Source organism: Mirounga leonina, unplaced genomic scaffold, assembly GCF_011800145.1.
Source record: "Mirounga leonina isolate KUSES-001 unplaced genomic scaffold, KU_Mleo_1.0 Mir_180, whole genome shotgun sequence".
Lineage (NCBI taxonomy): Eukaryota > Metazoa > Chordata > Mammalia > Carnivora > Phocidae > Mirounga > Mirounga leonina.
The window spans coordinates 19,198,463-19,218,362 of NW_023270469.1; the positions used below are offsets into that span (position 1 = coordinate 19,198,463).

Below are 19,900 nucleotides of genomic sequence, written 5' to 3' on the forward strand. Positions count from 1 at the left end.
TAAAAATGCAAATTGGTTGAAAGTAAAAGGATGGAAAAAGATATATTATGCAAACTAACTGAAAGAGAGCTGGAGTGACTATACTAATATTAGATGAAACAGACTGATAAAAATTGTTACCAGATACAAAAGTACATTTTATAATGCTAAAGGGTCAATCCTTCAGGATAACAATTATAAACCTATATGCCCCTAACAACAGAGACTCAAAATACATGAAGCAAAAACTGACAGAATTGAAGGGAGAAATAGACAATTCAACTATAATAGTTGGAGATTTCAGCACCCCACTTTCAATAATGGATAGAGAGTAACTAGACAGATAAGTGAGAGAATAAAAGAGTTGAACAACACTACAAACTGGCTATATCTAACAGACAGCTATAAAATACTCCACTACTAACAGCAGAATACACAGTCCTCTCAAATGCACATAGAATATTCTCCAGGATAAAACATACGTTAAGGCGTAAAACAAGTCAGAAATAAATTTATAAGGATTGAAATAATAAAAATTATGTTCTCTAACCATAAGGGAAAGAAAGTAGAAATCATTAACAGCAGGAAATTTGAAAAATTCACAAATATGTGAAAATTAAATAATGCATTCCAAATAACCAATGGATCAAAAGGAAATCACAAAGGAAGTTAGAGCAAAATGGGAATTAAGACAAATTGACCCCTGAGATCTTTACAAAATATCATCCTTGGAGGACAGTCCCCAGGAAACCCTGCTGGGAGGGGTCAAGGAGCAGGGGCCTTGTTGAAGTAAACTTCAACCCATACCTCCCCAGTTCAAGACCTGACATGGAGGTTTCCTCTTCTCATTTTGATTGTGAGGTTTTCCAGGCAAGACTCCAGTGTTGGGTCCACACACCCCAATACAGTGCTAGCTGTTCCCTCCTGTCAACCAGCTCATTAGAAATTGATTTCCTCCCTCACTGCTGATGAATCTCACCCGCCCTGGTCCATTTGCCAAATGCAAATGGTGTGTCAGCCCCAGCTTCCAGAGGCCCTGCCTGTTGTGTAGGGTGGAGGTGGGATTAGGAGGCATGTACAGAGGCTGAGTGAAGGCATTGAGCACTGGGAAGAAAGAGGGCTGGACTAGGTGTCCAGTGTTATTCTGTGCTTCAATGCAGAGTGAGTGTCTCTGAAATCCTAATTGCAAATGTCCCCTTGTGTCCAGGGTTCCTTTGATGATGATGGTGGTGGTGGTGATGTGTATGTGTCTCACATGAGCTTTCTCAGCTCTAGAAAGAAAAGAATTTCAAGATTTTTCTTTATTTAGGTATAAAAAAAAATACAGTACATCCCATTCCCAGTGTGGCCTATATATAGTCATTATCACTAGAGTAATTACTACAATGATAGGGAAAAGAAGGTTACAGGAATATGTTCATCCAACTAAAAAACCCAAATTAAAGTTGTTAACCTAAATAGCAACCCGCTTATTATGCAAAAACCCTTATTCTATATGTTTGTGAGAGCTAGAAATATGTAAGTTTTATTAGTAAACAAAAAAATTACAAAAACTAGATATTGGTTAAAAAAAAAAAGTCAGTGTTATCTACAATCTCCTGAAGTGTGAGGGCCCTTGTTCAGAGGGGAACCTCAGTCCATGACCAAGGGTGAGTTGGAGAGTTTCCCTCCTGTCCTGCCCCCTCTTGTTGAGTGATGCCACTTCCCCAGGACATGTTTGCAATGTAATGTTCCATATTTGGCTGAAAGTGGGAGATGCACAGATAACCACAGGGTGTGGACAGGGCAGGGGCCTTGCTTTTTGCAGGGTGTGGGGGCCCTGCAGGGGTTTCCTGAGATGTGGCAACAACGAGGTGCCTAAAGGCAAATGGCACAGTTCTGTAGTGCAGTCATGTTTGGGTTTGGACTTTGGCCAGAGTTGCTGAGGGTCAGATTTTGAGGGCCTTGAAGTCAAGAGATAAGGAGTAGATCGAAAGAGAGAAAGAGCATGAGTGAGTGACCAGGCAAGGCATATAGGGGAGAGGTCTTCTGTTCTGGGAACAGGCAAAACTGGAGGGGTTGTCGATGAGTCTCAAAATGGGGGGTCACAGCTACTCCAGGCTCTCTCCAAAGGGTGTGGGTGTGGAGGTTGCCCTCACCAAGTGATCTGTCACACTTGGTCTCCACTGTCCCTCCAGGATGGATTCACAGTTGCTTCAAAATTCAACAAGCCATTTTCCTGACTTTGGTTGAATTTTCAGTGCTTAGTACAGTAGTTATGGGCGTGGCAGGCCAGCGAGGTCATTTCAGGACCCACCTTCGATAGCTGTCAAGGGGCCCCCTCCTCCTTCTTGACAGGACTGGGGAGAGGCTGGGAGGGGTAGGGGACTTGGGAGAGTGGGGGAAGTTGAAGCAGGGTAGGCTGATGGACAGTTCCAGTCTCCCGTGGGACTGGGCTGACGGAGAGTTTTGCCCCACAGGCCATGCCATCCAGCGCTTTGCCTCTAGGCAGACAGGCACCAGGACCCCCCCGACCTCCCCAATCTCACCAGGGGGTTCAGGGACTTCAAGGGACTATCTCCCCCTGGAAATTGAACATAAGCTGCTTTGAGGAGCCACAGAAAGGCTCTGAGTGGGACCCGTGGTCCCAGGGGACAGGGTTATGGGTGTCCGAGCCCAGACAGAACCCCAGCCTGGATCTTCCAGCATTTGGGGGGTAGCTGTCACTGAAGTATGTTCCTGGACCTTTCAGGGACCTGGAGTTCGCTACCCAAGGTGGTGAAGTCTCTGGGACCCACGAGGAAGGGCTGCTGGGCTGGGGTGTCAGTGCCACAGTCTGCGGGCTCAGTGCCTGGTGTCCGACTGGCCTGAGCTGCCGTGGTTTGGGTCCCCAGACGAGAGGCCCAGCGCCCCCTAGTACACCAGCTCCTCCTGGGGCTCTGAGCGGTACAGCTCCGCCAGCATCTTGAACCTGGGCCCCCAGTCGTTGAGGAAGTCGTAATCGATGTCCGAGTCGGAGGAGTCGGTGCCCAGGGAGCTGAGGGACTCGGCGATGGACTCGGCGCCCTCGTAGCCGTAGATGTGCAGCGTGTCGTAGGGCGGGCCGCCGCCGTCGTGGTCCGCCTCGTCCTTCTTCACCTCGATCATGGCGGCCATCTCCCCCGGCCCGCCATGCACTGCGGCGGGCGCGTGCCGCGGCGGCTTCTGCAGCTGCGCGTAGACGGACGGCCGCGCGTCCAGCGCGGGTCGCGGGGGCTTGGCGCCGCCGTGCCGCACGGAGTTGAGCACCGACACGTCGTAGCTGGTGGTGTCCATCTCGCCGCCGCCCTCCTCGTCGTAGGTGACCAGCTGCTCATGGATCTCGGGCACGCTCTTGCCGTGGGCGCGGGCCTGCTTCCGGAGCCGCCGCCGCAGGAAGATGAGGAGGGTGATCACTGCAGCGGGTCAGAGCCCGTCAGACCCGGCCCCTGCGGCTCACCTGCGTCCTCCCCTCCTCCCAGGAAAAGGCCGCGCCAGCCCAGCCTCTCAGCCGACGCAGAGGTTGGTTCGGGCCAGACACTCAGTGGGTACCCGCGCCCCCTCCTCCACCTTCCAGGGGTCGGAGCCAGCCCCCCTCCCCCCACCTCCATGGGACAGACCCATGACGACCTCTCTGCTTTGTTTATATTTGCTAAGGTAGTTGGGGGGTTAAGTGCAATTCTGTGTGTGGTGGTGATGTCATTATCATTATTATCACTCGTTATTATTAAAAGGGGGTCTGAGTCCGGACTCTCTGCCAGGGAAGCGCCAGGATGGTGGCACACCCAGGGCGGGCACTGGCAGGAAAAGCCTGGAGCAGATAATTGCGGGTGCCCCCACAGCATCCCCGGGGCCTTTCATTTTGGTGCACAGGGCGATCCCTGACCTTCCTCTAGAGGGCCGGCCCCTGCCCCGTTTCAGGGCTGGTGAAATCCAGAAGAATTTATTCCCTTGGGAGAAGCCCTCAACCATCAGCTGAGGGGAGCTGGTGGATAAACACCTGCTGTGAGTGCCCCACTGCTTCCCCATCCCAGATGGCAGGAAGCTCCGGGGACCCACACCATTAACTTGTATTGACAACTCTCCCTTCATCAGCTGCCTCCCTTCCCTGTTTCACTCCCCACTCTTCCTTCTAGGGCTTCCTGGGAGCATTTCTAAAATAAATCACTTGTACCCCAATCCTTGTCCCAGGGTCTGCTTCCCTGGGTAACCCCAAACAAAGCAAGGCCTAAAATGCTCCTAAAATTTCTGAGACCCAAACAAGGAAAAAAAAAAAAAGAAATCAAGGCTGTAGGAATCCTAAAAAAGGCAGGAAAGCCACTGGAGGTGAGCTAAGCTAGAATTTTTTAAATTTTCCATTTTTTTTTTTTTCCAAAAGAGATATTTTTTCCAAAATTGGGTTCATGTAAATAAATGCCTAGAACGGTGCCTGGAATGTAGTAAGTGCTCAAAATGTATAAATTGAATGAATGAATGTCATATATGTAAAGTATTTTAAAGTGTGGGAGGGGCCATGAACTCTCCCTTTCCCCACTTCTACCCCCACCCTTAGGATGCAGGCATCCAGGGAGATAGCGCTTCTATCCCTGTGTCCTGCTATGGAACCCTGAGGCCCAGGGTGGGATATGGGCTGGAGGCAGGGTTGCCCCTTGGATCTCTGGTCTCTTCCTCCTCCTCTGAAGCGCCCCCAGTGTCCCCTCCCCACCCTCCTGGGCACTGACCTGTGATGGTGAGGATGCAGAGGAAGATGGCTACCAGGACCTGGATGCTGACGCCTGCCTGGCCTGCCATCTCCTCACAGTAGGTGAACTCGCCATGCTCGTTGCACTTGCAAATGGTCACGACCAGCGTGCTGGTGCTTGTGAGGCTCGGCCTCCCATTGTCTGAGATGAGCACAGGCAGGTGGTGGACTTTGGCACGCTCCCGGTCAAACTGTCCATACTTGACTGTGATGTTGGCTGTGTTATCTGGAAACACCAGGGCTTCAGTCAGGCTCTGCTATCCAGAGTGCCTGTCTGCTCATCCACACTGACAGTGTGGCCTGCCTCCTCCAGGGAGGCCTCCATGACTGTGCCAGCCCACATGCAGCCTGGGCTGCTTCTCCGCCCTTTGCATCCCCTGCCTCAGTGTGGGTCTGCTCCTCCAGAGAGGGGATATTTTGGGCAGTGGCTTTGACCTAGCCTCTAAGAATGGCTTGGCCCAAATGTAAAATCCTCGCTTTCTGTTTCTGTGAGCAACCCATATGTCTGACCCCCACCTCCTCTTCCCTAGCCCCGCTCCATTAACAGGTGGTTATCTTTTGGCTCAATTAATGCATTATACCAAGCTTCGACCATGGGGAAAAAGAAAGTGTTTAAAAGTCTTTTAGCACTGGGCTAATTTTGAAGGCTGTTTCTGCCATTCCTGAAAATCCACTAGAAAGTGAAAACAAAGCACTTATTCCCTGGGGCACGGAGGGAGTGATGACATGGGTAACAGGATTTCCTGGGTAGGCTGGATGGAACCGGGAATGTGCTCTGGCCCAAATATTGGCTCTCCTTCCCAGCTCCAATCAGTGGTTCCACATACAGAAGAATCCCCCGGAGAGCTTTTTAAGCATGCTGATTTTCAGAACCCTGCTCTCCCTTCCCCTCCATATCCCTCCCCTCAGCCCCCCTCCCCCTCTCACATTTCAGATTCAATGGCTCTGGGCAGGCAGAGGCCAGATAGTTTGCCTTTTGCAGGCTCCTGGGAAGTTATAATGCTGGCGGTCAGAGGATTTAGGGATTCCCTGCTCCAGGATTTATCTAGCCCCTCGGGATCAGCTCACTCAGGAAGCTGGTCAAAAGCAAAGGAGTCTATCATTTACATTTCAAATGAAAGCTAGTTACATTTTGTTATTAAGTAACTATGTCTATTATAATCGAAAATAATAGCTACGTGGCCACTGATACTTCATGAGAGAAATGAGTTTTCTCACTATACTCATTTACTATCATAATAGGACATTCATGTTGTAAGTGAATCTGGCACCAATAGGCTTGCCTCCTGGTTGTACATAGGGTGCCTCTGGGGTGGCACTTAAACTTTCTATCCCAGTGCAGACCCTCTCTGAAGTAGGATTGAGGTGAACATGGGGGGATGGGGTGACAGGTATTTTTGCCACATTGTTTACTGCTAAAGACAGCTGAGCAATTGAATGGTCTGTCATTGACTGCCAACACATCATGGCCGCCTCTCCCATCCCACAGGAGGCTCCTTAAGGATGGGTCTGTGGCTCATCCCCTGGGTCTGCCTCACACTGACCTTCCTCACAGGTGGTGGTGGCTGTTCCGTACAGGGATCCTCAGGTACAGGGATCCTCACTGGCAAAACCTCAGTTTTGCCAATCAGAGACAGGCAGGAATTCCGCCTCGCGGTGGGTGAAGGATGGCTCTATTGAGGCCCAAGAGGGATTTTTCTCTGTTTTTCTCAGGAAGCTGGTGAAGCCATGGAAGCCTGTCTACTTTTGGCTAGAGTTCAACCAACTCAGCATCATCATTCTTGTAAGCACATGCTCATCAGAAGCTCTGATCGGCCATTACTGACATCCCAGCCTCTGGGCTGTGAGGAGTGGACCAGATGCTGTCCTGGGGCCACCTGGTGGTAAGTAGTCATTGTAGCTGAATTAAGACAAAGTTCACTGTATTCTTGGCATTTGGGATTTCACATTTCCAATTTAGACTCTTTGGTAGTGACCTCAAAGTTCATAGAGAATTTGCAGTTGTGCTGAGCATAGAGATCCGGTGTGGAAAGGAATCCCTTGGCTCGTTAGTGAACTGAGCAAGTGTCTGCTCCCTATATCTATTCTATATTCCTTGCTGACCTGAGCATCTTCTGGGGAGTGTGGACTTGGCAGTTTGGCCAGGGCAGCTCTGACCATGGCACAGACCAGTAAGGAGTTGTACAAAATATCCCATAACTTGAAGACCTCAGTCAGGACCTGCTCCCCCATTTGTTGGCTTGGTCTTTGATATTGGTGCTTCCAGACTCCCAATAACCCTGCCCCTGCCAGAAGCCAGGCTGACTATTTTGATGCATACCGTGATTATCTGTGAGGGTGAAGTTGCTGTCCTCGGTGCTCAGGGAGAATTTGAATTTCACATCTCGTGGCGTTATGTCCTTGTCTATTGCCGAGATTTGCACGACCAGCTGCAGTATGGAAGATGGGGGACAGTCAGTGGTGGTGTTGGGGTGGCTGGGGGGTCAGTGGTGGTGACTTTGGGTTCAGACCTGACCATGGCTGCATTTCACCTGCAACACTAACCTAAATGGTCTCCACAAAGCCACTCTTTGGACCACCCTCCTCACACATCCCCTCTGGGCCTCAGTTTCTCATGGGGATATCAATCCCTTTCCTCAAGTCTGTCGTGCAGGTTACATTAAGCTCAGTGAAACGCCGGCTGGCTGTGGGTAGGAGGTGCTGCCTCTCAGCCTGTCCTCAGTGGGTGTGCCCCCCCCGAAACTGAGCCAGACTCACCTTGCCCTGGGCAGCGTTCTCACACACTCTGGGCTCATAGGGCTGGGCGAACTCTGGAGGGTTGTCATTCTCATCCAAAATTTCGATGTGGACTTGCACAATGGATTCTTTGCCTGTGGGGTATCCTGCAGGGGGTGGAAAGGGCTCATGATGCCAGCCCCAGAGATAGAAGGTATGTGGATGGGGAATCCTGGAGGGGTGCCCTTTTTGCAGGAAGAGGGGATAGGGACCTCTGGAAGAGAGACCAGGGATGGCATTCTGGATGAAAGGGTGGAAGAGGAGAAGAGGGCATCAAGCTTCATGCACAGGGATGTTTACTAAAGAGTTACTTGTAAGAATCAAAAAGTTAGACAATGCAAACCAATTAAAGAAGGTTTTAATTAAATTAACAATCAAATTGATCCAATAGTTTAAGTAATTACTTTAAATAAAAGTAATTTATCTAAATCAATAAAATTAATCACAAATAATTAAAAGGTAAACAACGTAAATGAGATGGGGTTAACAAATTAAACCACTTTAAAAGAATGGAATGTGTGGCCATTTACAATGCCCATGGAAATTACATTTAAAAATTGTAATAAAAAATGGTATTTTAGTGCCATGAGAAAATAGTTCTGGAATAAGGTTAAGTAAAAATTCAGGATATGATATTTATATAAATATGATGATCTCAGTTATATAAAAATATGTATAGAAAAATAAAAGACCGGAGAAAGTACACAAAAGTGCTAACAGTAATTATCTCTGTGTGGTGGGATTATGAGGGGATGCTTTCTTCTCTTTTTCTGTATTTTCTCTCATATCTTAAAATGAACAACAAACTGTTACTTTTAAAGTTTAAAAATTGTGTGAATGAGATTAGATGGGGAAGAAAGGGCAAAGACTGATCTGGAAAACATGCGGGAGCCCATTGCAGTTGGGGCTTGACTGCCATGCGGGGAGATGATAAGTCTCAGAAGTGCAATAGGAGGCAGGGGCCCTCTAGGGTAGCACCAGAAGGGCCTTGGTCAAGTCACCCGCCCCTCTGAACCCTGGTGGTCTCCTGGGTAAGGCAGGCATATTAATCCGTCTCCTGGAGGGCAGCTGTGATTTTTCTCATGTTAAGTTTTATAAGGATGCAAAACTCCAATACTTGCCCTTCCCTCTGGCAAAAGTTACACTAAGCTGGAGAACCTAATAGTCTTGAAGTTGGAGGGTACTTCAGATTTTGAATTCAACCCACTGACCGGCATATAAATCATCTCCCTCCCCTCCCAGCGAACAGTCTTTTCCAAACATCCATGATAATAAAAATCATGTGGTATTTGTTTGATGTACACTCCTTGGCCCCATGTTTAGATCACTGGACCAGAACCTCCAGAGAAGGCTCTGTGTTTAAAAGGTGTCTTAGGTGATTCTCATCACAGGGATGTCTAGCAGGCTGTTTTATGACTGTGCTTCTTAAACTGGAATGTGCATGAGATTCCAATTCAGTCTGGGGGGTGGCCCAAGATTCTACTCTCCCAACAAGGTCTCAGGTGATGTGGTTGCTGCTGGTCCATGAACAACTTGGAGATGGAGGCTCTATAGTTATTCCAGCCAAGTGGTGCTTCAGCAGGAGCTTATAATACCTCCAGAGATTGAGATGACAGATTGTGCCTTTTTTGAAGGAATGAGGGAAAGGAGAAAAGCCCAGGTCCCCTGGCATATGGGGCCACTCACCACTAGAATCCAGTTCTTTGGCCTCCACTGTCAGGTTATACCAGGGGTAGATTTCTCTGTCCAATTCTTTCTCGTTGTAAATGTTCCCTTGCTTGGTTATTCGGAAGAACTGGCCCTTGTCACTGGTCTTACGGATGGAATATCTGCCAGGGGAGAGAAATTCATGGTTTTCCATTGTTCTTTGCTGAGTGCAAACTTCTCAGCATGACTGATGAGGCCCTTCAGGATCTATCCCTTGCAGCCCCTCCATCCTCCTCTCACTGCTCATTGTGTTCTACCACCTAGCGGGATGCAGAGTGGTGGGATAATCCCATCTATTTTAGCAATGCTACCCGGGCTGAGCTGAAGGTGGTGCCTTAAGACTCCCTTGGTAGCACTTTGAAAACTGAGGCAGGAGGTGCTATAATCCAGTACACCAGAGTTAGGGTTGGTTTTTGTGATTAATGAAAAGATAGCACTGGGTGTTATATGCAACTAATGAATCATTGAACACTACATCAAAAACTAATGATGGGGGCGCCTGGGTGGCTCAGTTGGTTGAGCGACTGCCTTCGGCTCAGGTCAGGATCCTGGAGTCCCGGGATCGAGTCCCGCATCGGGCTCCCTGCTCGGCGGGGAGTCTGCTTCTCCCTCTGACCCTCCTCCCTCTCATGCTCTCTGTCTCTCATTCTCTCTCTCTCAAATAAATAAATAAAATCTTAAAAAAAAAAAAAAAACTAATGATGTACTGTATGTTGGCTAATTGAACATAATAAAAAAAGAAAAGAAAAGATAGCTGGACTGGAGCCAGGAAGAAATAAAAAAGGAGCTGGAATAGATAGGAAATAATTGAAAATAAATTAAGTTTATGAAGTAAAAATTTGAAAAGTTCTTCCAGAAATCAAGAAAAAGGTGTGAAGAAATGAGAGATGAATGTATATGAGATATATAACACATAATATATAATATATATATTTGCTGCTAATGATGAAAATTCCAGAACCAATAGAACAGAAGAAATAACAAAAGATACACTAAAAGAAAACTTTCCTGATCTTAAGAAAGGCTCAAGTCTACAGATTAAAAGAAGTCATTAATATCAGGCATAGTTTTCCAAAAGAGATCAATGTTTACCTGTATCCTGATGACACTTTTGAATTTCAAGGCTATGTGAGGGAACTGAACAGAGTCCAGACAGAAAAACATGTTCTTTTTTTTTTTTTTTTAAAGATTTTATTTATTTATTTGAGAGAGAGAGTGAGAGAGAGAAAGAACACAAGAGGGGGGAGCGGGAAAGGGAGAAGCAGACTCCCTGCTGAGCAGGGAGCCCGATGCGGGACTCGATCCCGGGACTCCAGGATCATGACCTGAGCCGAAAGCAGTCACTTAACCAACTGAGCCACCCAGGCGTCCCAGGAAAAATATGTTCTTGTGGAGAAAATCAGATTCACCTGAGATGTCCCCACAAAATTAAATGCTAGAAACATTGATAGTATTTTTGAAGTGAAGTTTCTATACTCTGAGGATTATAGGAGCACATCTGGTGTTATTAACATAAGAAGGCAAAGGAACTAAGGTATTTGTAAACATACCAGAACTCAGGAAGTGTGTCACCCATAGAGGTGGGTCCTGAAAATTTTTTATGAAAACTTAACTTCATCCAACTAAGAAATACAAAGAAAAAGCCTTCTTTGGGAGGAATTAAGATGAAATGATTTATTTCTTTATCATACATAGGAAAGCAATTGTGTGTCTGTGTGTGTGTATGTGTGTGATATTTTAAAGTAGAAAATGTCCAGGAAAACATTTTTAATTTTACAGGTAGAAGTCAGTCTCATTGGTAGAAGTAAAAATGAATGTATTCCATTCAAACATCCAGGAGAAAAAAAATGAAAACAAAATAGAGTCTATAGCAAATATGGGGGAAAAGAAAAAAACCATAAAGTTTGAGAAATGAGAAATGTGTAACAAGATAAAAAAAGTAAGATCAAGCATATCATTTATGATACAAATGTAAATAGGTTAAACCCAAAGCATCTCAGTTTAGATTAAAAAGCAAAACCAACTACCTTCTATTTTCGAGAGACAACTTAATGCCAAGTGAAAAGCAGAAGTTAGAAAAGTTGAAAGTACAGGTTGGAAAACTTCTATCAGGCAAAGATAAGTAATAAGAAAATAGGACCGGCAAACTTGACATCAGGCAGTGTGGAGCTAAAGGTAAGGTATTTAGCAGAACAAATTGGGTAACTTCATAGGGATAAAAGTTACAAGTCATAATGAAGGTAAAATAGTTATGAACCCTTGTGAATAGAAAAATTAAAATATATAAAGCAAAATCTTAGGTATTCTAGAAAAAATGAATGCAAACACAGTTGTATTGTATCCCAGAACAAGTTAAAGCAAAAACAAAAAATACCCTACCACTGGTAAATGAAAAGAAAAACATCAAATCAATCTCTTAAATAAATTCTTGGAAACAGTAAAGAAATAAAAATTATCATTACAGTCTATTTACAATAGAACGGCCATGAAAACTGTAGTAGTCCCAGAGCTTGTGTGATGTGGCCCAAATTTCCATTTTTGGGGACATGTTTTTTGACCATAGTAAGAAGACCTAATATCATAGAAATACTAATTCTCCCTGAATTGGTATAACACAATTCTCATTAGAATTCTATTTTTTTTTTAAAACAGATAAAATAATTTTATAATTCATATGAAAGAGTGAATGTTTGAGAATGCATAAAAGCTGTAGAAAGTAAAAAAACAGTGAGGGAGGGACTTGGCTTATATCTGCTAAGTTTTAGTATAAAGCTGCTGCAATAAAACAGAATGGCTTTGCCACAGAACAGTGGACAGAATAGAGGATTCAGAAATAGATTCGTGTATATTATATAACAAAGGTGGGAAAATGAGGACTTAATAAATGGTCCTAGCACAATTGGTTACCCCTCTGGAATAAAATGAGATTGGATTAAAATCAACTGCTACATGGCTCTAGAATGTATGAGTTAGATGAATATTTTTGGTCCCAGAGGGTAGGGGCAAGGAGTCTAGTGGAGATAGAACAGGTGGTGATAAAATGGGTGTGGTGTGATCCAAAACATTTTTTTTTAATTTTTTTTAAAGATTTTATTTATTTATTTGAGAGAGAGAGAACGAGAGACAGCAGGAGAGGGAGGAGGATCAGAGGGAGAAGCAGACTCCCCGCTGAGCAGGGAGCCCAATGCGGGACTCGATCCAGGGACTCCAGGATCATGACCTGAGCCGAAGGCAGACGCTTAACCATCTGAGCCACCCAGGCGCCCCAAAACATTTTAAAAACAATCAAAACCTCCGAACAGATAGACAGACACAACAAATCCCCCATGAATGTACATAGATGTTTGTGTAGTCATGAAGAAAAGGTGTGACAGGACCACCTCAAACCATGAACATGAGTGGGATTTATTGATGTTTTCTTTGTCGATCTTTGTGTTCTTTCACTGTGAAATGAACACTTTCTCCTTTTGTGGTTTTGGGAAGGCAAATTTAGTAAAACATATTTAGTGGAGGGGTTTCTCAGTTGGTTACCCTCTTGGCCATCTGATCTCCCTAGATGGACCTGTGGGAGCCGCTGTAAGGTAGAGCAGCCCTGGACAGTTCTAATGGCCAGGACCATGCTGGGTGGGGTGCCTGGGCAAGACAGGATCCCACCTGGCCCCTCGCGTCAGTGGAAGAGCTTGGGCTTCTAGTCCTGCCTCTGCCATGTCCCATGTATGTGCCAGGAGAAGCCATTTTCCCCATTTGAGTCCTGGTGTCAGTCCAGCAAGTGTTAAGAACCTCAATGCCGGGATCGTCATGGTCATCACCACCCTTATGCCCTCTACCCGCTTACCCAATGCTCCGCCGAGCTGCGTCAGGGTCTGTGGCCAGCACTGAGCCAATCAGAGGTTTCTTCTGGTTCTCCCGCAGCTGGAAGTGGTAGAAGGACTGCTTGAAGATGGGGGGCTCGTCCACATCTGTGACGTTGATGATGACACGGGCGGTTTTTCGGATGGAGACGCTGCTCAGGTAGTGGAGGTTGATGGTGGGGTCTGTGGCCTCTATGGTGAAGGTGTATTGCTGAATGTATTCGTAGTCCAGGGGCTGTGGAAGGGACAAGTATGGCGAGTACCTGCTCTGAGCCAAGCATGTGACATGTGATCTTCATAGCAACCCCACAAGTTTTACAGATGGGTGGGGTAGCTGTGGCCCAGAGAAGCGGTGTTTCCAGGGTCATCAAGAGGAGGGAAGGGGAGAGCGGCTGGGGCTCGCTGGCTATCTTCGGCTGCCCCCCCCGCCTCCACTGCATCTCAGCAGCCTCGGGGCTGCCTCCCAACCCTAGCTCTGTGACTGGCCCTGTTCTAAGTGTTGAGGACACCCAGTGGGTAAGCCACAGTCCTGCTCTCTAGGGGATCACAGCTAGTCGTTCTATCCACAGCTCCTTAACAATGTGCCTTTTCCTTATGTCTTTGCTCAAGATGCTTCTCCTGCCTTTGCCCACTTAGCACACTCCTACTCACCCCTCAAGAAGACAGATCCGAAGGTAATCACATCTTCCAGAACCTGTCCTGCCCCCCTGACATAGGCAGTTGCTCCCTGCATGGGTAGCTGGAGCACTTACGTGTGGCTACCCTGTTGGTCTATGCGTGTCTTCCCCACTCACTGGGAGCTTCGGTGCTGTGGAGATTGTATGAGTCCCCTGGGTGCCTCCAGTCCCCAGTGCAGGACTGGAGCAGGGACAGCCTCAGGAGAGTGCTCCTGGGGGAATGGCCCAGTTCAGGCAGGGGGGTTCTAGAATGTCCCCTTTGAGATGGGTCATCCCCGGCCCAGGTAGCCCCAGTCCTCGGCATGGCCATTCTAGAGGCATTTTGTATCCCTTCCCTCCTCTTCCAGATACAGTTGGTCTGACTGCTTTGTCTGCAGTAGCCACTGCCAGTGGCCACCCCCCACCCCCACAGCACTCATTGCTTCCTTCCCTGCCATGGCTCTCTGCTGCAAGTGCCTATAACACTACCGGGGCTCTCCGTGACGCGGGTGCCCAGGGCAGGCCAGAAAGTGCAAGAGTGAAAGCCCCCTGGAGCCCTCAGCCAACCCCACAGCTCCCTCCCGCTCAGCTCCTGCAACTCTGAGGCCTATTCCACACCATCCTCAGATGTCCCCGGTGGGACTGTGCCCCCCTTGCCCGCAGTGATAACCTGATAGTTAGGGAGCCTGTGTTCTTCCCTTTATGTGGCACTGCTCCTGGGGCGTCACTTCCCAAGTAAATGATTTACACCCAAATCCTTGCCTTAAGGTCTGCCTCTGGGGTAACCCAGCCTAAGGCACTGACCCTTCTCTCCTGGCTCCCCTTTCCCAGCTCTGGGGTCACAAGCTCTAAGAGTGCAAGGCTAGCTCTGAGCTGACCCAGAATGGACACCTTTGATGGCCTCTGACCTTGTGGTAGCCCCTGGATGAGTCCTGGGAATGTGGGGAGCCCCAAACCCCACATCTAATGTCATCGCTGCATGCCTACAAACCTTCATGGGCTTGATGATGCCCTCGTTGTGGTTGGGGTCCGTCTCGATGGTGAAGGTGTCCCTGTATTCACCCTGCACGATGCTGTACTTGGTCATCCGGTTCTGGGGCTCGTCTGGGTCCTCAACGAACAGAGAGCCCAGGGAGCTGCCCACACGGATGTCTTCAGGCACGGAGAATGTGTACTTGGCTGATGCAAATAGGGTGCCCCCAAGGGCATTGGGTTAATGAGATAGACCCTTATATTATCCTAATACATTTTTATACAGGAAATGGGCACAATAAAATAATAATAATCGTAATACAACCTCTGGAATTTGGGGTCCCAAGGCAAAGAGGTTCTGCTCTATCTGTCCTTCTATCTGTCCATCCATTTAACAAATAGTAATTGAGCACCTACTGTATGCTAGGTACTCTGCTAGGGGACCTATCATTTGACAAGAGAGACAAGTTCTACCTTTAGCGAGCTTCTGTCATGTACTACAGTGAGGCCACTTCAGGCTGTCCTTGGGGTGGCTGAGCCTCTGAATTACACCTCAGCACTGGAGGGTATAAATGATGAACCGTCTGACTTTCCTCCCCAGCCCTAACCAAGGCATGGGAAAAGCTCTTGTCAGACACTTTTTGTGGGGAGAGACTCAAGTCTGTGGGTGGGCTCAGGGCCCAGCCTCAGCTCTGGATATGGAATTTTGCCATACCCCTGTTCACCAGCTCACAGGGATTTTCTAGCTAGGGCCTGGATTTTTCTGAGTCTGTAGAAACTGGGTGAAACTATTCCTCTCTGGTAGTGGGATTCAGGGCACGGTGGTGGCACACAGCAGGGAGCATGATTTCCCTGTGGCCTGTGAGGGCACTGTGGCAGGTGGCATTTGGACAGCCTTGGGAATGTGTGCAGGGATGGGGAGCAGAGCCTCTGCCTGCAAGAGGGCCTTTGGACCCACCCTGGGGTCAAGGAACAGAGGGACACTGGGCTTCTCCACAAGATCCCCCAGGTCACTGAATCTGTATTCTCCCAACCCCCATCCTCCCCAGGACCCTGGGGGAAAAGCTCACGCTGGGTAAAGATGGGGAAATTGTCATTGATGTCCTGCAGAGTGATCAGCACCGTAGCTGTGCCTGACTCCCCACGGAGGCCCTGGGCATCTCGCGCTTCCACCACGATTTCATACTTGGCCTGCACCTCTCGGTCCAAGGTTTTGGTTGTCGTGAAAATGAGTCCTGCAAAAAGTGTGCCAGCAGCAGACATGTTACTTGGAGGGCTTTTAGAAAATACTGGTGCCTGGGCCCTATCCGGAGAGCACTCCCTGACTTAAAAGCTCCCCAGGTGATTCCACTGTGCAGCCAGGGCTGAGAACTGATGGCCAACCACCCCCACCCCCTGCCCCTGCTTCATACCCTGCTCTGCTGGACCAAAGCTGCCCAAACAGTTTGGTCCAATATTGGTCCTAGCTGTGTGGAGCGTGGTGTTGAGAAAGAGTGTGAGGCCACAGCTAGGCTTAGTGTGGAAAGCTATGATGGATTAGCGATGGCCTGCCTAGGCACGTCATCGGTTGGGGTGGTCTCTTTGCTTTGTTGTACTTGCCATCCTTCTGAAAGACAGTGTGCCCCAGGCCTGACCACCTGGACTTCTCTCTTGCTCCCCAAACTCGGTCCTTTCGGTTTTTAAAGTTACACTGAGTGGATACTTACTATGGGCCATGTATTCTCTATATTTTATTTCATTTAAGCTTCACAGCTGCCATGCAAAATGGATACACGTTTTCCCATCTTCAGGATGAGGTAACTAAGGCTCGCAGAGGTTAGTTGACTTGCCTAAGGTCTTTGGAGGGAGTGAGTAGCAGGAGTGGGTTTGGAAACTGGATTGGTCCTACTCTACACCCAGAGCTGCTAACCAGCATTCTCTTCTGCTTCTTGTGTCACAGCTTGGGTCCTGGTTTATTTCCGGGACTGGAGCCCGTGTTTTGGCAGCTGTCTGCTTCCTTCTCCCCTCATCAGCCACCTTGTCCTAATGGGTAGAAGCAACTGTTTCCATAGGATAGTGTGGTTGGGTGATAGGTGACACCTGTCAGACTAGACTTTGCTCAGCTGCTGCACATGGAATATCCACCCCTACCCTGCTCCAAGCCAGGGCCTGCCCCGGAGTGTTAGTAACACAGACCGGAACCATCAATAGCAAAATATTCTTCTCCCTTCAGGATTTGGTACATGACAGAGGCGTGGTCTGCCACAGTAGGATCATCTGCATCAACTGCTGTCACACGGATGACGGAGGTCCCTGAGGAAAGAGAATCCGGGGGTTACTGCCTTGGGACTGCTGGCCCCTTGCCCCATTCCAGCTGAGGACAGGTGGGGCCCAGGCTGCTCCCTTAACCCAGCTCCCCCAGGTCCTGGGGGGGAGAAAAGGCTGTGTCGTGGTCTGAGGAGCCTGCATGGGGGCAAAGCGCACATACCCACGGCCGACATCTCTGGCACAGAGGCGTTGAACAGCCGGTGTGTGAACACAGGCCAGTTGTCGTTCACGTCGTGAACTTTGATGGTGAAGCTGGACGGAGACTCTAGGTTCTTGTTGGTATTCTTGTCTACCACAAGGGCAGTAAGGTGGTACTCCGGGATCTTCTCCCTGTCCAGCCTCTCAAAGGCATACACGTCGCCTGTGTCCTCTCTGACCCGGAAGACCTTGCCCACAGAGTCTCCTCTGAGCACATACTTGGTGTTCTTGTGGTTCACGCTCGATTTGATCTAGGAAAGAAGAGGCGCCGTGAGCTGAGGATGGGCAGAGGTGGCTGTGTGCGTGTGTCGTTGTGCACGCACACGTGAGCGTACAAGTGTATGTAGGTACGTGGTGTGTGCGTGCACACCTGCATGTTTGTGCACGTGTGTGGACACGTGTGTGGTGCTGGCCACGGATCCTAAGTGTGGCACCTGCTTCTTTCACAAGCGTCTCTGACTGGTCATTAGCACGCGTTGCTCTCAGCCAGGTCCCTGCGAACACCACATTTGTGGGACTTGCCCAGCACGCTGCCCTCGTAGGCCTAGAGCAGCGCTTGGAATGTCGCAGGTGCTTGCAAAAAGATTTGCTTGGTGCCAATGGAAGGCGAGGGGTATTTTGCCCCTTACTAGTCACTTCAGCTCTTAAGCTCTCTGAGTTGTGGTAACCTCATCTGTAAAGTGGAGATAATACCGCTTCTGATGGGCTGCTCTAACGGGCAGAATGATGGCACTTTTGAAAGTCAGTTCCAGGAAACACTGGTGTCTTTTGTTGTTCCACACGAAAATTTGGGCCCATTGAGCTGGGAGATGGCTTGCACCGGCCAGCCAACTTACATTTTTAGGAATGTCTGTGAGCTGCTTGTTAAGCACAGCCATTATTACAAATCCATTTATATCAACGTATCAATTAAATGAATCCTATTAAAAACACAGGTAGCCTACTCAAAGTTCATTGCTTCCTCGTGATTGTACTACATTTTACTATGTTCTTGAGGTTATGTATATGTTGAATGATGGAAATACCACACAGTGCGGTGTTAATATGTATCTTTTCACAACTCTGCCTTCAGTGCCATCAAGTAGGGAGCTTGAAACAGACATGGTGAAAGTATTTCCACATGGAAATGAGCAAATGCTATGAATCAGGACTTCTTCTCCTGGAGAACCAGTTGTCAAACATTTATCAGCACACTACTGGTTCCGGTCAATTTAGTTTTGGAATGGTACATAAAATGTTCTCTTCTTGGAGATTTACAATGCATAGCCCTATAGAAAAAAACTCGAATGAGCTTTAACTCAGGATTTCCCATTGCAATAAGAATACTTTTTGTTTGTAACATATACTATTAGTGCCCTAAGGATCAAGATTTATTCATTTTTTAAAATAAATTTAAAAAATATTTTATTTATTTATTTATTTGAGAGAGAGTGAGAGAGACAGAGAGCACGAGATAGGGGAGGGTCAGAGGGAGAAGCAGACTGCCGGCTGAGCAGGGAGCCCGCCGCGGGGCTTGATCCCAGGACCCTGAGGCCATGACCTGAGCTAAAGGCAGATGCTTAACTGACTGAGCCACCCAGGTGCCCCAGGAACAAAATTTAGAAAAAGATTTGAAAGCTAATGTACGTAAAGCAACTTACACAGGCTTTCAATAAATACCTGTTATTATTCATGGTAGATGCATATGTTAAAAGATATTAGGTTAGAAGTGCTAAACGTTTCATTTATAGAATCTTAGAAACAGAGACACTTAGGAATATAAGAGAATCCTATTTCATGCATGTAAAGTGGTACTCCCATGGATGGTTAGAATGTTCAAAAAATATAGTTCAATTCAATTCAAAGTATATAAATCGGATGCCTATAAGGTGCCAAGCAGCACACTGGAAGCACAGAGGTAAGCCAGACCCTGTTCCTGCTCTCAGGGCTGAGACTCTGAGGAAGGGCAATACGTAAGGGTCCAGGGAGCAAGAGCCTGAGTGAAGGTGTCTGATGAGGAGAACCGAGAAAGAGTGGGTCTCAAGACAGGAGGGGGAGCGTCAAGAAGGGTGTGGTCAAATCCCGTGAGTCTGGAAGACATCCCTAGGGTTGAGCAACAGTGCAGACCCTGGAGCCCTTGGTGAGAGCAGCACTGGGGTGAGGGGAGGTGGGGTGGGAAGGCAGATGACAGGGCTTGGAGAAGACTCTGCAAGGTGAGGAAGTGGGGACCAGAAGTGAGGACCCTCTGCTTTGGGTGGGGCAGGGCCTCGGTGTGCTGGGGCCAGGCGGGTTCATGAGGGGGTCCCAAGACCCAGGGGCCAGGACATATGATGAACAGTGGGTCAGGAGGCAAGAAGCAAATGCCCCAGCTCTGCAACCTGTGGCTTGGGGGGAACAGTGGGGATTCAAGGAGAAGGGACAGTCTGGGACTCTGTGTGAGTTGCTTAGGGTTCGTTGGTAGTTCCAAACTTGGTTCTGCGGGGCGGTGTGTGTTAGGACCCACATGGGCAGGGGTAGTGATGGGGACTGACTGAGCTTTGACCTATTTTATTGGAATTCTGCATAAGATTCTATTTGAATATAAGCTCCGTCCCTTGTGCTCACTTCGGCGGCACGTACACTAAAAAGCTCCTTCCCTCCAACATTTAATTTTTTCGAATAGTTTTAGATTTATAGAAAAATCGAGAAGATAGTACAGAGTTGTCATGCATCCTGCTCCCAATTTCCATGATTATCAA

At 47.9% G+C, this 19,900-nt stretch overlaps 1 protein-coding gene across 2 annotated transcripts in view; it reads right to left on the reverse strand.

The window, feature by feature from the left end:
• Positions 1-474: 474 nt before the first annotated feature.
• The window catches only part of CDH5 (cadherin 5), a 32,824-nt gene continuing 13,398 nt past the window's right edge, over positions 475-19,900 (reverse strand). For both annotated transcript variants that reach the window (XM_035025058.1, XM_035025057.1), the window contains exons 3-12: positions 17,146-17,434; positions 16,854-16,970; positions 15,749-15,913; positions 14,698-14,885; positions 13,035-13,285; positions 9,179-9,321; positions 7,475-7,599; positions 7,038-7,146; positions 4,698-4,943; positions 475-3,392 (exon numbers count right to left, since the gene is read on the reverse strand). In XM_035025058.1, coding sequence (XP_034880949.1) covers positions 2,872-3,392; positions 4,698-4,943; positions 7,038-7,146; positions 7,475-7,599; positions 9,179-9,321; positions 13,035-13,285; positions 14,698-14,885; positions 15,749-15,913; positions 16,854-16,970; positions 17,146-17,434 — 2,154 coding nt within the window. In that variant the 3' untranslated portion in view covers positions 475-2,871. The remainder of the gene's footprint in view (positions 3,393-4,697; positions 4,944-7,037; positions 7,147-7,474; positions 7,600-9,178; positions 9,322-13,034; positions 13,286-14,697; positions 14,886-15,748; positions 15,914-16,853; positions 16,971-17,145; positions 17,435-19,900) is intronic.